The sequence below is a fragment of the Temnothorax americanus genome, unplaced genomic scaffold (assembly GCF_048541705.1).
Source record: "Temnothorax americanus isolate GAGA-0224 unplaced genomic scaffold, ASM4854170v1 Scaffold88, whole genome shotgun sequence".
NCBI lineage: Eukaryota > Metazoa > Arthropoda > Insecta > Hymenoptera > Formicidae > Temnothorax > Temnothorax americanus.
This window is the reverse complement of record NW_027509811.1, coordinates 200,511-216,452: the sequence shown is the minus strand read 5'-3', so window position 1 is coordinate 216,452 and position 15,942 is coordinate 200,511. Positions and strand designations below refer to the sequence as shown.

General features: G+C 36.9%; 1 protein-coding gene across 5 annotated transcripts in view; it reads left to right on the top strand.

Moving 5' to 3' along the window:
- Nlg3 (Neuroligin 3) overlaps nucleotides 1-15,942 on the top strand; it is a 175,758-nt gene that overhangs the window by 136,040 nt on the left and 23,776 nt on the right. For all 5 annotated transcript variants that reach the window (XM_077424656.1, XM_077424653.1, XM_077424657.1 and 2 more), the window contains one exon: nucleotides 14,125-14,283. In XM_077424656.1, coding sequence (XP_077280782.1) covers nucleotides 14,125-14,283 — 159 coding nt within the window. The remainder of the gene's footprint in view (nucleotides 1-14,124; nucleotides 14,284-15,942) is intronic.

Below are 15,942 nucleotides of genomic sequence, written 5' to 3'. Positions count from 1 at the left end.
GCCGCCGCGCCGCGCCCACGCCTGCTCCGGAACGAGTCATGACGTACTGCATGCGCGTCAAGGCCCGCTTCTCCTTGCCAAATGTCCGCCTAGTCGCGCTAGCCAGACTTCTTGTTTTCCCCCGCTCCACCGTGAAAAAGGATGCCCACGACCATCGTCAAGAGCGGTAGATAAAGTAAATTAACGCTTTCGGTTGCATGCGCGCTGCCCTAAAACCGTCCCCGCGGCTTCTCTTTGAATGCCGAGCTCTTATTTGCGTCTTTCTGGATAATGCAAATTGCCATTTTCGTTATTTGACTATCGTTTCGAAAAGGAACTTGAAAATAAGTTAATAGTTTGTCTTGATCGTCTTTGGTGTGCCGCAAATCCAATCCTAATTTTGAATTATTGTTGCAAATTCGACTTCACTGTAAATCCAAGTGTGTTATTTTTATATTTAAGAAATGACACATTTGACTGAATTTCGTTTTACATGTTTTGTTGCGTGTTAAATTAACACGTTTAATCGTATTAATACGTTCAACCGTGTTAAATGACGTCATTTAAAACGGCAAGAAATGTGTAAGAAGAGCTTCAGTTAAAATAACACACTTGAATAATTGCAGTGTTGTTACAGAAAACAATATTGCTATCTGCAATGTACATCAATTGCTTTTATATAACAATGAGAAGTTATATCGAATACAACAACGTTATGAATAACCGATTGTATATACCCACGGTCTTTATATATGATTGATCAATCGATTAATCCCCTGCGGAACCCTCTTTGATAAGTTCGATAAATTCCGTCAAAAATCCGAGGGGGAGAAACTCTGAATCCGTGGATATAGATTAAAGTGGAACGCGCGAGATATTAAGAGTTGATACCTGAGGTGTCCCGGTATCCAGCGCGATGAGGACGTATATAATGCTTTTTTTTTTTTTTTTTTCATCCACATAGGGAGATCCCATTGCAGTTAAGAATCCATCTTCTGGTGAGTAGATAAAGAGCCGGAGCCGTAATAACCCCTTACGCCACCCCCTCGAGTACCGGGAATATTGTTTCGCACCAAGGAGCCGCTTTTAAAGCGTTAATTTACATTCCTACCCTACCTTGGACATTCTCTCGCTCAACACAAATCCGGTTTTATCGGAATTTTTAGGCGGAACCCCCCCTCGAAACCCCTCGAATAACTCCCGTCTCGTTTTCTTATTATTATTCCGCCATTGAGCGTAGAATCAAATTTCGATGTATTTTCCTTGTGAGAGGAATCTCTCCACAAATCTGCCTTTTTATTTTGATTTTATCGGAATAAAATTATCAACGGCATGACAATAAATTGTATAGAAATAAAGGCAAAAGGAACAATACGATATAAACGGGAGACTTTATCGGGGGTGGAATTCTGAAAAATTTACATAACTTAATTTTTTTTACGGTCGATTTGCGAAAACGGCTTAGATTTTCATATAGCTATTCCCCCCAAGACGTTGTATATGCACGAAGGCGACGTAAGTCGATCCATTTGGGTGGCTACGATGTTCCGGTAATATCGACTAGCCGGAGATTTATAGAGACGCCCTGAGAATTTTATCGGGGGCCGTTGATCGATTTATCGGGGCGCCTGCTGCCGACTGCACGGACCTAGCCGGGCCGAAAGAAAGGCCTTATGCACGAAAGGAGGAAAGCCGTCGCTGACTTGACCATAAATTAGAGCAATTTTTCGCGCCCCGGCCGTGATTTACAGCCCTGCCAAGCGCAAACGGGTACCTATCATCATCGTTGTACACCGCGAGCGCAAACCATCTTCCTACTCCTAAAGTCTCCCGATCTTTATCCCTAATTCCCCTCGCATCTTGCGTTCTATCGGCGCCATTATTCTAGCACTTTTAAACTGGATTTCCCTGACGCGCGCGCTCGTCCCCGCGAATATAACAGAGTTCTGGCTCCTCTTGAAAGCTTTATTGGAATCAATATATTAAATTAAACTTAGATTCTCTTTATTTTCTACAATCTTCAACTCTCCCGACGCCTAAATCTACGAATCCTTATTCTTATGCCGGAAAACGTCTCAAGTTACGCGACGCGAGGCCTTTAGAGTAACTGGGGGACATCATATGCCAGTGTGGGGAATATGCCACTCATTATGTTGAACAAAGTTATGGTTAGAAACGCTTTTGTAACACCATGAAATTGTTTAAAGATTTATATATCTGACGTTTTGCATAAGTTTTATTAATTTCCTGTCAGTATTATAGTTTTTATAAAAGTCAGTATTTGATAATATGTGTACTTTTTAGAACTTTCTTAATGCTTTATGTGTATAATAAGTTATTCTTCAAGCGTTACACTGTTTTTAATTCGATTAGCTTGTCGTTCTATTAGTATTGGTTAGGATGAAAGTGTTCAGTACGTCGCTGGTTCGTTTTACTGACAGCCGTATTAAACAGTGTAAACAAATATTTTCTCGTATAAATGTTGAAAATTGAATAAACCTAAATATTTGTTTAATTAATTATATTTATTTTATTTACGCTACGAATAAGCTACGTACTTTAATATTTTGCAAAATTGTATTCCGGATAATTAAAATTATTTATTGTACATAACACTGTTAAAATACAAAGAAAGTAATAAAAACATTCTTATACGTGTTTTGAACAAAAATGTATACGAAAAAGACTAAAAAGAAAAAAATAGCTGATATAAAGTTTATAAAATTTATAAGGTTTTAAAATTTTAAGATTTTAAGATTTTAAGATTTTTAAGCTTTTAAAGAGTTCATATAAAGTAAGGTTTTAAAGTTTTTAAAATTTATTTTTTATTTTAATTTTAAATGTTGCAAACCAATATTGTAATAATTTTAATATTACATTTTAATTTCAAAGATCACAAGATTTTTAATTTTAAAAACCATTTGTATTGACTTATTTTAAAGACTACTTATACTGTTTTTTTATGAATAAAGTAACTTTAGAAGTTAAATTACTATACATGTTTATACATGGCATATTGTCTACATGGTTGAGTAATATGTCACTTTGCAACACTTTTATATTTCTTTCTTTTTAATAGCAAATAATCCAAATATTACAGTAAAATCATATACAAATAACGAGAAGATAAAAGAAGGAAAAAGAAGACCAGTATGCAATAAAGTACTTCAAAGAGAAAAAAAAGAGAGAAAAATCGAATTTTTGTTAAGCGTGGCATATTCCTTCTAGTTACCTTATATTTTTTTGTTCTTCTTAAATACCTACAACATTTTTATTTAAATTTTCGATCTTTGCATGAAATCTGCGACTTTTTTGATTCTCTTATTTCCCGAACTTCAGTTCTCTTCGATTCTCACGTCTACATCTTAGCACGTATTCAACTTCTGACATCCGGTACTTTGCTTTAGAGCCTTTGCCATTCGGTTTCTCGACTACTTCCACTTTTGACACGTTGAATCCTCGATTTTCGCATCCTCGAAGGGAGAGCATTAAATATTGATGTTTCTTTCATCCAAAATTCGACCCCGCCACCCTTTGACACGAACCTCATCAACCTTGCAAGCGTCTTATGAGAATAAGAGACCAAAACGACGTAAAGCTACGATGGTGGCTTTCGCGGTGGTGCCGCGATTGCGTCTGCTGTGCTGAAATATCATACACGACTAGCATGCACGGCGTGTTAACGTCGCACGTAATGCTTATCGTATATCTGCGAAATTAATTACGCTCTATATTATATAAGCGATTTTGCGACAGGAATGTATAAATAATCTCAATCCAATTATATTATGGATTTCAAATGAATCTGTATATATTTTTTTTAAATGAAAAAAATTACTGGAAAGAAAATGGGGTTCAATATTTTAATTCCATATTTTATTAATTACAATTTATTTCAAGGTAAATATAATTCGAGATAAATATTTATACATACATCTATGAGAGATTTTTTTTCTATAAAATCTCTTTTTGATAATGATCTCGATGCATATATCTTTTGTGACGGTACTACAGAAAAAAATATTTTTTTCATGTTTTCTCCCTTAGTCCAATTTTCATATTTATTAATATTATTAATATTTTCTCCCAAATATTTTCTCTATATGTTTATTCGCGTAAGCCAAAATAATTTCATTAAAAACCGCCCGGCGCGGGATATAAACGTGCGCCGGATTTCAATAAACATTTCGCACAGTTAATTGGTAATTAAGGATCTAAAAACTCATCGGGTATGGAAATGTAATTTCCGATATTGATGAGACAGCGGGGAAGAGAGGGAGGGAGGGAGGGAGGGAGGAAGGGAGAGAGAGAGAGAGAGAGAGAGAGAGAGAGAGAGAGAGAGAGAGAGAGAGAGAGAGAGAGAGGGTGGTCTTTTATCTACGGTGGAATTTACGGTCACCATATCTTCCTGAGACTGGATCGGATATTCAAGCAATATACCAGTAAAATATTTTCCCCCCGATGGAATTTTTTCCATCAATTTTATACGTATGGACCATCCGGGATGCTGAACTCATTTCGAGAGCAGTAGAGAGCAATGGAAAGCGATAGCAGAAGGAAAGGATTCCGCGGGATCCTGCGAGAATTCGAGAGGTACCAATACAAGATCTTCGTCCACAAGAGCAGGGAATATAAAATCAAAGTCAGCTTTAATTCCTTTGTTATAAATATTCGATATTATATACCGAAACATCCGGCATCATATATAAAAGTTATCTTTTTTTTACTATTAATTCTTAAAACTTATACAATGTGTTGCTATTAAAAAACAATTCTGCTTTTAATATAGACAATTAAAATTAATAATTATTTAAATCATATTAAACAATACAGTATAATATAAAATTTATATATAAATAAACCATTTTACATATTTTTTGTTTGCAAAATAGCTCAAGAGGATATATTTAGAAATAAACTGTTAAAAAAAACAGTAAAAAATATCGAAGGCAAAATCATTACCGAAAAATCTTCTTAAAAATTATCTGTGTCTCTCTTGCGAACTTAAGTCCTGGAGAATGGACTCGGGCATGAAATTTTATCCTTATTTGGCAGTTGCCATGGGCGTCTTAGATTATCATGGCTGGCTGGAATGGCCGGATGAACACCGCGCCATAGTCCTTTACATTAATCCATTAAAACGGGTCACGCTTGACGCAACAAAGTTACTATAAGTAAATTAGAAATTTATCTAACATCTGCTTCAGCCACGTATTTTATAATGAGATCGCCGAGCGCCGCTCATTACTTCGGCATGCTTCTCTTTTAAATGGCGGGCGATGGCGCCAGTAATATTTAGGCACCCTCTTCAGGCCATATTGAACAAAGTACCGTTTTCTGTCAAATGGCAAACACTAAAACTGATATACCAATATAGCCTAATAATATTACTACTACAATGATAGATATAATAAACAAAACGCTAAATTAAATTAAACAAAGAAATGTGCATAAATTCACGCGAAAAATATTATTAGGCACAAGAAATCCAGCCTGACTGCATATTGGCACATTTCCTATTTACCTGATGATTGTGTTATCGTAATCGGTCATGATTCTCCGTAATGCTCACGAATACCTATAACTTCTCTTTCCTGTAACACGTTGAAAATTTAGTTTAACTTGCATGCTTTTCCGCCTTGTTTTAAATAATGAAACAAAAAGTAAAATAATATAATTTTAATCAATCAAAAAGTTAAACAAATGCAAAAGTTGATCCTGTACACATATAGATATGTGCATATAAAATAATTAATTTTGCTTTAAAAACTTAAAGTACATTTAAACACATAAATTTTAAAGTGGTTAATTCACTAAGAACAAGCAGAAAGAAAGTTAAGTGTGTGGATAATATGTTATGCGAGCTAGTCCGTGAACACGTGCGAACACCTACTTGTTCAAAATTAACGACACGTCAAGTGGAAAGCGGAATTATACTAAGCAAACTGCACCAAAGATGAGTATACTCTTTCTTGCATTTTTTCTCGTTAAGCGTTAGAGTTATGAGAGATATTTTTTTAAATGTTATTTTTCTGTCAAACTATTGAAATTATGAAAATTTTAATTAGACTTGATTAAAACTTGAATGCTATTGTAATTAAAAGAAATTTTAGTAAAAAGTAAAAAAATGAAGTTAACTTTTTATTTTAAATTTAATTAGAATCCCAAAATTTTAAACTTTAATTAAATTTTTGTTATTTGACATTGACGACTTTTCTGATTAAACGATCATATTTTTTTGGAATTTGATAAATAATTAACGTTTTGAACTTTTCTCTAAGTTTCTTAAAAATTCAACTTTAAGATATTATTTAATAAGAAATATTTTTATACACATAAAATTATATCTCGAATATTATAAATAATATTTTGGACTCAGATCTTCTGCCACTATAATATCATTCTTGGATATTATTTATATCGCGCGCTATTAATAATGTTCCAACTAATAACTTATAAAAATAAACTTTATTTTCAAATAAATAATATTTTTGATAAACCGTAGATGGTCTTTTTAACGTCAAGCACGCAATGTCGGCATGCGAAAAATCCGCTTTATAAACGTGTCATCATCGAGCGGACAGGCGATGAGAGCTCGCGCCGATAACCCCATCCGCGATCCATCATCAGGCAGGGGCGATACACGACAATAGCTCCGCTCTCATTAATTATTTTCCTTTTTTTTCCTCGCTCCCCCTTCGTTTTTTTCGTGTTTGCGTTCCAAAACCGCGTGTGTCACGACTGTTTACCGTCCCCGCATCCAGCTGTGCCATGCCGCCGTGGAATGGCTGCCGGTAGGCGAGAGGCGAACCCGGTTGTTATCATCTATCAAGTGCCATCGTCGCGGACAGACACTGTCAGCAAAATCGTGACGCTTTGTTGGTGTTTCCTCCCCCTCTACGGTCGAGATTTGTCGCCGACGCGAATCCGACGCTCCCCGAGACACGAGGTACTAAAAAAATCGCTGCGTAAAAAATTGTCGATGGAGAGAAGGCGGGACTTGAATCGTCGAACGTTGGGATCTTTTCTGTTGTACCCGCTATTATACCCGCTTAAACATTTCTCTATAAAAATTGAATTAATATTGACAATACTGTTTCTTATAATATTTTATTCTTTACGATATTCTCTGAACATTCTCAGAATATACATTTGCTGTTAGGGATATGATACATATTATTTATTTATTTACAGTTATTTTATTTACTTTGTTATCGTTTTTTTCTTTTCTATTTTTTTCACCCATACGAGAAACACAAAACTCTTCGCATTGTTTATTTGTTTTTTTCTTAGAGAGAGGATGCAATGCGGTCTCTACAACTTTTTTATTGTTTTATTGTACAGTCATTTTCCGTATCTTGTTATGCAAAATAATATTAGAAGACTCTGATGATGATTTAAAAAAAAAATCACGCAATTATTGTCTAACGATGCAGTCTGCTAAAGTCTCTCTTAGTCGAGAACATTAAAAAGACTCTTAATTAGAGTTTAAATGGGATTTTAATATTGCCGATTTTAATTAACGAAATATCATTACGACGAAAGCTTTTGCAGACCGCGAATAAAGAAGATTGTTACGCGGAACAATAACTTCAAGTCACTTATCGAGCGCAATTTTTCATTTTTACTTCACTTTTAAATTGGCATCTGTATCGAATCGATTCCATAAGCTTCCTTGCTATTCCAAATGTGTCAAAAAATTTCTTCCTTAATAATAAAATGTCTAGATTTGATAGAGAAGGGGGGAAACGAGACAGTTCTAGTATATTACTCCATTTGCCTGGAAAATTTACGGACTGCTCTGAGCTCGTCACGTCATATCACAATTGTCTCCGACTATCGATTGTTCTCTCTGGCAACTGGTTGCCGCATCTCGGTGATTCCGCCTGCCCTAGAAAATATTTTCTGGTAACCATTTCGAGAACTCAAAGTCCTTTCCAACGGTTCCCGAAAAATGGACTAAGAATTTTTTCAATAAAATTTTCTCAAGAAATATTAAATATAATACCTACTTTAATTTATACAATATTAAATATCTTAATAAAAAGATTTTTAAATTAAATTGTAATGGCGAAAGTTATTTTAAAATTTCTTGAAGCGTCTGACATCTTCAAATATAAATTTGCAAAAAATTTGTTTACAAAGTCGTTTTGCATGAGAATAAGCGAAAAATTACGCTGGGATGGGATTTGGCTTCTTTGATTTCTCGTTGTTTTCCCGTTAAAGTATGTTTCATTCATGTTCCATAATTATTTAAACACAAATCTCGACAGTTGCGCTCGAAAAATCTCGTTCCCGAGATAATGGCGAAACTTCCCTCAGGCTGCTCGAGGCCGAAATTATCCGCCAAGTGTTCAGGACGAGGGCGCACATAATGCGCTCGATTACGTGAGGACCGAACGAACGAACGAACGAACAAAAAAAAGCGTTTTTTTTTACATATTTAGCGTGATGGTGCTTTTTACATATCTAGCATCGAAATTTTACAACGCGGAAATCTCGATCGATGGTGGAACTCATTTATGCTCGTTTATGCGCCCCTTATCGGCGCGCTCGCGTGGTAAGAGCTAGGATGGAAGTTGAAAATCCGAAAAGTACGAAAATCTCAAATGAATCCCCCAGTTCTTCCATTCTCCCGGTTTGCTGTTTCTCTCCGTCAGGATATCTTTGAGGCAGATTCCGCAAATGGAGACTCGCTCACCTTCTCGCGGGCGTAAAAGGTGGCTAAAAGGGATATACATATAAAATAGTTTAAGATTGTCCGCTGGATATAAAAGAACCGCGATCCTCGTGTCGTACTTAAGCCGTACATATATTTAATGCGTTAAACGAAATTTCACGATATTATTTTTATTCAAATATCGCGATGTTTTCGCTAAAGAAATGTCAGAGAGTGGTGACATTACTCTCTAAAAGTCAAATATGAAATTTAGAGAGTATAACGTAAGAGGATGTAAAAGTATGCGAACACAAAGTGTAACTTAAAATTACTCGACAAAAGTTTGTGAAAGTAAATAAAAAAAGACTGAAAAAACTGTATTTGAGAAATTCTTTTCGAGCATGTTTTTTAAACACATCAAGAGACGCGGTAACGTCGAGCATAAAAATAACGACAAGCCGCGTCTGCGACCGTGTTCATGTCATCGTCCGCCGTTGGCGATTCACGTTTTTGGGGAAATTTTCCACCTCAAATTTTTCGATTAGAGAAAATAATGACGCAATAAAAAACTTTTAACGACATTTTTATGATGTAACGCTCTCGATATTCCAATCGGTCCGAAAAAATTGGTAGGGTAGTCCCAATGCGGAGATGCGTCAAAAAATGAGATGCAAAAGCGGCGCGAAAAAAAAATGTCACTTTTTTTCTCTCTCGTCGATGTTAAAATCCATACGTACGTGCCGAAGCGCGTCAATTCGGAAAATGATAGGATCTATATCGACAGAATCAAGGAGGTGGTTTAAGCCGATATATTGAGGAGAATTTATGGTGAAGGGCCTCGGCGTAGCAGTCGGGAACGAGTTCGATACAAGAACTACGTTTATGATCGTCGAAATTTCAGAATCCTCGAATCGAACGCCCGGGATTCTCGAGATAATTGGCTCTTAGAATTCCGAGTTGTAAAATTTTTCAACTTTTTACAATAACCCGAACGTTTATACATTTACAATTATTATCGCGCATTATCGAATTTTCAGACCTATTTATTCTCAATTTAATTCCCGTTCCTCTGCTCACACATTCTTCGTCCTTATTTATATATTTTTATTTTAAAGTTTTCTCGTTCCTCAGAATTTTTGTGTTAAATTACATTGAAACTTAAAATCTTGTTTATTGAATTTCTAACTTTTCTATCTTATGCAATTGTCGGATTTTCTTTATTCGAAGCAAACAATTGTCCCGCGAAAGAATATCCGGGAAAAAGGAAGGGATTTACGAGGACGATAAACGTCATTTTCGTGAGTGGCCACATATAAGAGCACAGTCGTAAGGACATCTCTTAAGGTAGTCGTCTCGTCAGGGCATGTATTAGATAAAGTTTTCGATTTTGGATTTTATATCAAATTATATGATCAGCTTTGCAGTCGATTTTTTCTGTGGCTCTTTACCGACTATTTACTCTAGAAAATCGATCTCGAAAATCACAACTTTTGCATTACTTCATATTATACAGACGGCCGGAAAAAAAGGCTCTATCACGGTTTCAATCACATATTTTCGCATTTTTCGATTAGATGAAGTGAGAAGAAACATTGCTTTTTGTACATAGATTTCGAAGAATCCGATGCAACCATAAAATATATAGTTTACCGGAGATTTTGCTGCTAATTTTTTAGTTTATTTTAGTGAAAATGCGGTAATCGAGCAGACATTTTTTAGTCGAAGTGAGGTTGGGAAGACTTGGCAACGCCGCCTGGCTAATCACTGTAGTTGCAGGTTATGGGGCTCGTCTTTCTTAGCCGAATTGGATAGTGATTAACACCCCTGTCATGCGTTTTGAAACCCTTTCTCAGTAATTGTCAACATTCAATCGAAAAGTATTTTTTTCACTTGTATCCTTTCTCGACGACTCGCATGATCAGCTGATCAAAACAGAGTCAAATGAGAAAAGTCACATAATTTGGAAAAAGTAACATACTTTGTCACGTATGAAATTTTACACCATAATTCATAAAATTATTTTTCTCTTAGCAAAAATTGCCTGAAATATATTTCTGAACGTGAAAACCTACAAACAGTCACATGACTAGCACGTAGCGAGACGCCTACCTTAATAAGACGAGCGTATCCAGCGTGCACGTCGCTTCTGTGGTCTGTATGCGAAGCTTTTACCGCGGCGATTCCGCTGTGAATACAGGCAATGAATGCAGCCGTGATAACCGCACCGTCGTCCTTATCTGTACACCGTAATCCTGCTTGTGTCACTGTAACTCGCGTTACTCGCGGGACGACGCGATAAAGTGCGCTGCACTGCAGTTGCACCCGACCTTGCCACGCATCATTGTGCAGCTTTCAGTTTATTGCATTCCTGTCCATTCGTTTCTTCTTTCTATATGTAACGTTTCGAAACTGGGAAAACAAAGTATAGTCCGAGAGTTGAAATTGAGATTAAAAGAAAGACGATTTTTTTAAGATAATATATAAATATCATGACTACACACACACACACACACACAAAAGAGAGAAAGCTCTAGCTCCTGCGATAAAACTCTTTGAATTTTTGTATGGTAAACGAGCATTTAATATTCGCATATTTATATTGACGCGTAGAAATAATTTATTGAAATTTAATAAAAATATTATTTTTAAAACCCATTCAATTTAAAATATCAAATATTGCAATAATAAAAATACAAATTTAACGAAATATCGATATTTATTTCATTCTGCTTTATGGGTAAAAATTGCAGAAACCACATTTTATAATTTAATAAATTTTCTTTTAATACTTTTACATTTTCGAGCATTGTGGCGACGAGAGTTAAAATTAAATCGTATGGGTGACGTAAAATCGAGCCGGATTAGAAAAGTTTCGATTTCTGCGTAATAAATGCACAAAGTGTTTTCTCCGTGTTGGCGACATTCGCCAACGGAGGCCGAAAGGATTAAAGGAAGCGTTGCTAAGAAAGCGGATGCAGTATCGAATTTGCAAAATAAAGCGATCTAACGGGGACACGGGGAACGCAGGTAGTTCTCGTTTACCATTCACGATATCAAACTACGGAGCACCGCTATTTATGAATATGTAAAGTCCGTTAGAGGCACCCCGGCAAATTGTTTGTGGATCGCATCAAATATTGACAGGGCGCTTGTAAATTTATTCACGGCCGAAATAATATATCGCCGCGCCACGCCGCGCCGCCATGCCACAAGGTTGGATAAGTTGAAAGTTGAAAGCCCGATTTTCCCTCCCGTAATGGGGAAATGAGATTCTTATTCTTTGTTTACGAGAAAAACGTAAAACTGCGATTGCGCGAGATCCTTCAATACCCCGAATTCTGAATGTATGGAATTTGATATCGAAAATTGGCTTTTGAGGCTAAACCGCGTTCTCCCTTTCGTATATTATTGTAGTCTTCTTATCTCGGATTTCAATTTTTATTCTCGAATATTGTAAATTTTCTATTCTTGTGTTTGCTCTCCAAGCCCTGAAGCTTCGAATATTACTAAACTTTTATAGAGACACTCAAAGATTTATAAATTACAATTTTTTATAATTTAATATATGTATATATATATATATATGTATAATATTAAAATAAATAAACAATAAATTTTGTTTTAATGATAAAAGTTATGTTGATAACGTTTAGGAATATTGAGATGAACTTTACCCTTTATTTTGCATTAATTTTTTTATAAGAAAAACCACTCTCTCGCTTATGAAAAGATATTGTAGAGCGTTTTAAGGTGTTCCAAAAAAAATTTGCAAGAAGGTAACTGCTTTCAGCACTTCCGGCGTTACATGTAGACAATTAGTGACAGAATTCTCCTGCGAATTCCCAGTTCGTATAAAATGGGCTTTAGCGGATAACATGTATCTGGGGACGTGTATTTCGAGCAATCGGCGGAGTCGCCAATTAGGAAGGGCACGTGAGGAAGCTACAAGGACGATAATGAAAATAATAATTAGCCCGGCGTAGTTGCGGCTCATTAATTGATTTGGCCACCGAATCGTCATCGTTCTGGACGTTCACTTAACTAGCACGGCCGGGCAATCAAGCGGTCGTTTACTCCTCTAATCGCATTGACGGCTGTCCATTTTCCGCGATGCGTTTATCCTTACGAGATCTCTTTTTTAGCAAATTAACTTACTAAGAGTAGAAATGAATATCACCCAAAATCTCCTTTCTTACGCAATATCCGAAAGAGTTTACGTTACCGGCTTAAATTTACTTTGGAAGAATTCTAGGAAATAAATCTTGAAAGAGAAAAAATTAAACTGAGCTTTAATTTCATAATTTGTTGTACTGCAGCTTTTAACGTCAAAGCAGAAAACTGTATAAGGTCAACTCTAAAATTACATATACAATTTTAATTACGGTTTCCTGTCACTAAAGTAAAAAGAGGACGAAATCTGAAATATATTTTTGCTTAATAATTAAAACAAATCCGGAAACAGAAATTATTGCCGTTTTGTTAAAAATATTATAAAAATTATTGTATTTTATTAAAAATATTATAAAAAACATATTAAATATTAAATGTAATTATATGTATATATATATATAGATCAGAGAGAGATATAGAGGAAGAGAGAGAGAGCTGTAAACTAATCGATGCGACCTGTCATAGGGTCGTTGCGTTTCACGAAGGGTTGGGGAGGAGGGGCCAAAGGATGCAGAAGGCAACAGAGTGATCGTGATGCGGGTCTGCGCTATCGCGAGGATGATGACGCGTGATTTGTTGAATTATGACCGGTGCTCGGTCTGGCCGCGCAGCGATCACCCTCGCGTGTTCACCCTTCCGGCATTACCATGGCAAATCAGATTGACGCACACCCCTTTCATGTGTACGAGTCACCGCCATCGTCACCGCCGCTTGTTTTAATTACATCAAAAGCGACACGTCGCCCAACAGGCACACACCTTGTCCATTGGGCACAGAACTCGAATGAGCATCGAAATCTTTCGCGTATTACGCACATTTTACATATGTATATCTTTACTTACATAACATTAAAGATTAAATTGCAAATCTATCTGATTTTTGTTCATTATTATTAAATAGTATATTTTATTATTTAACTTGTATTATGTGTTAGCTCGATCGATTTATATTAATCATTTATTGATTTATTGTGCGCATATACATATAACAGGATGTTTCTTCATCGTCGAAGCAATCGCATAATTCTTTCCTGCATTTAAATTTTCTAAATATATTCTGGTTTTGCGACCAGTACCAGTATAGTATCTTTTGCAAATTGCAAATATGCAATAATTTACGATTGTAAAGGATATGACCGTTCGATTGCTGGTTTGGTAAAGTTTGCATTTCCTCAGGACACGGTAATTCTTTACCCGGCTGTCAAAACTTCCGTAGAACCTTAAAAGACTGAAAAATGACCTTTTAAGGCCGCGCGACGTGAACTATCAGGTGTCGAGACTGTCGATCGATCACCAGAATAATTTTATTGATTACAGCCGGCGCGAGGGACGGCGGCGGCAGAAGGTATCCTGTGATTGTGTTCGTGCACGGCGAGAGCTACGAATGGAGCAGCGGAAATCCTTATGACGGCAGCGTCCTGGCGAGTTACGGAGGTGTCGTCGTCGTCACTATCAACTATAGACTCGGCATTCTCGGTAAGTCATGACAGATGCCATCGGTCCCAATTCGGTGACATCTAGATCCCTTCAGCCCTGGAATCCTGGATTTTCTTGGAGAGCCAAATCTCCCGTTTTTTGGACCTGGCAATCCTATATAGGTGCTCGAGGATTCCTGTATCTTGGTCTATCCTTGGATGTGACTAGACATTTCGAGTTGGGGATTCAACCCCGAAGTTGTTGACGCGTCATCTCCTTGGAGTCTTAAAACAGTTCTTCTGTTCTTTGAATTTTTGAGTAATTGATTCCAACTTCCGGGATCTATTAGTTGCTAAACTTCGCGTCTAGACGCTAGTTTCCTTCAATTTCTTTACATTTCCGGTTTGTCTTATAAAACTTCCAATTCCTTAATTCTTCAAAAAAGTTTACTTTAATTTCCGTACATAAATACAGATTTTAATTCTTAATGTCTTCACTTCTGGTAGATCGCCAATTTCTGAGATTTTCAACATATATTTTTTATTTCTTAGCTTTCTATGTACGTTCCTTTTCTCTCGTCTGCGTTAAACCTCGATAATTAATCTCGATTGCTGAGTCAGATATAACTTTTGCGAACAGTTCAGAACTCAGATAAATCACATATGTTAGTTGCTCGCTTAATGGTGTGAAACGCTACCTCGCAGCAGTTAAGGTTTGAAACGGGCTAGTCGACCGTAGCTCATTAGCTATTTAGGGCCGGTTACACCGACGACGTCACTTAACGCTAAGTGTGTTTACTCAATTTTCCTGCTCCGATCCATAGGCAAACATACAGTACTGGAAGCTGCGGTCGCGACAGACATGACCCGACCGAGGTCGGTGTTGGTGCAACCGGTCCTTGAAACCGGTCAATTAGTTCCAAACACGTATACTCGTCTGCCCGAGAGGTGCAGACTGCCGTGCGCGGCATTACGCCATTAGATAGAACTTGTTACTCCGTGACGTTTGACGTGCGACGCTCGCCGGACGACAGGGTAAGAAACCGCAGAAAAAGTAGAAGAGCACGAAGAAACGATGGCGAACGCGGCCACGGGGATTGCAAGTTCCGACGACCCGGGTTGTTGCCTGGCAACCCGGGCAACCAAATCTAATAGGAAACTCATTACGGCCAGGTCTTCCGTTTCACCAAACTAAATTCTTGACTTCACTTCGACCCTCCCTCCCTCCCGCCCTTCCTCTTTCTCTCTCGATCCCTCCCTTCTTTCCTCTCTCTCTCTCTCTCACTTACTCTCACTCTCACTCACTCATCCTGTTCTTCGGTGCGACAGCAAACCCCGCTGTTCTCGTCCATCACCCTCATTGTGCATACAGGGTGTTTTAAAACCTTCTCGCCCTAAGCGATTTCAACGAATAGAAAGAGAGTTGAAAACCACGGAATTAAGAATTCAAGCTAAGTAGAGTATCTATAATAAAGATCTCAGGAATCGACGTTTTAGATTAGATTTGAACTGTTATTAAAATTATCTTTTAGATTTTAGATAAAGATTTTATTATTAGTTCACTACTGTTATTGTAAAATACTTTAAGATTAATCCGGGAACGGTCACCTGTGTAACGGGATTCTGTAACTCCTTAACGATAGTTTCGGTATCATTGCGCAGGTATTATATATAGTAAAAAGGCTGCGCAACGATACCGAAACTGTCGTTAAAGAGTTAC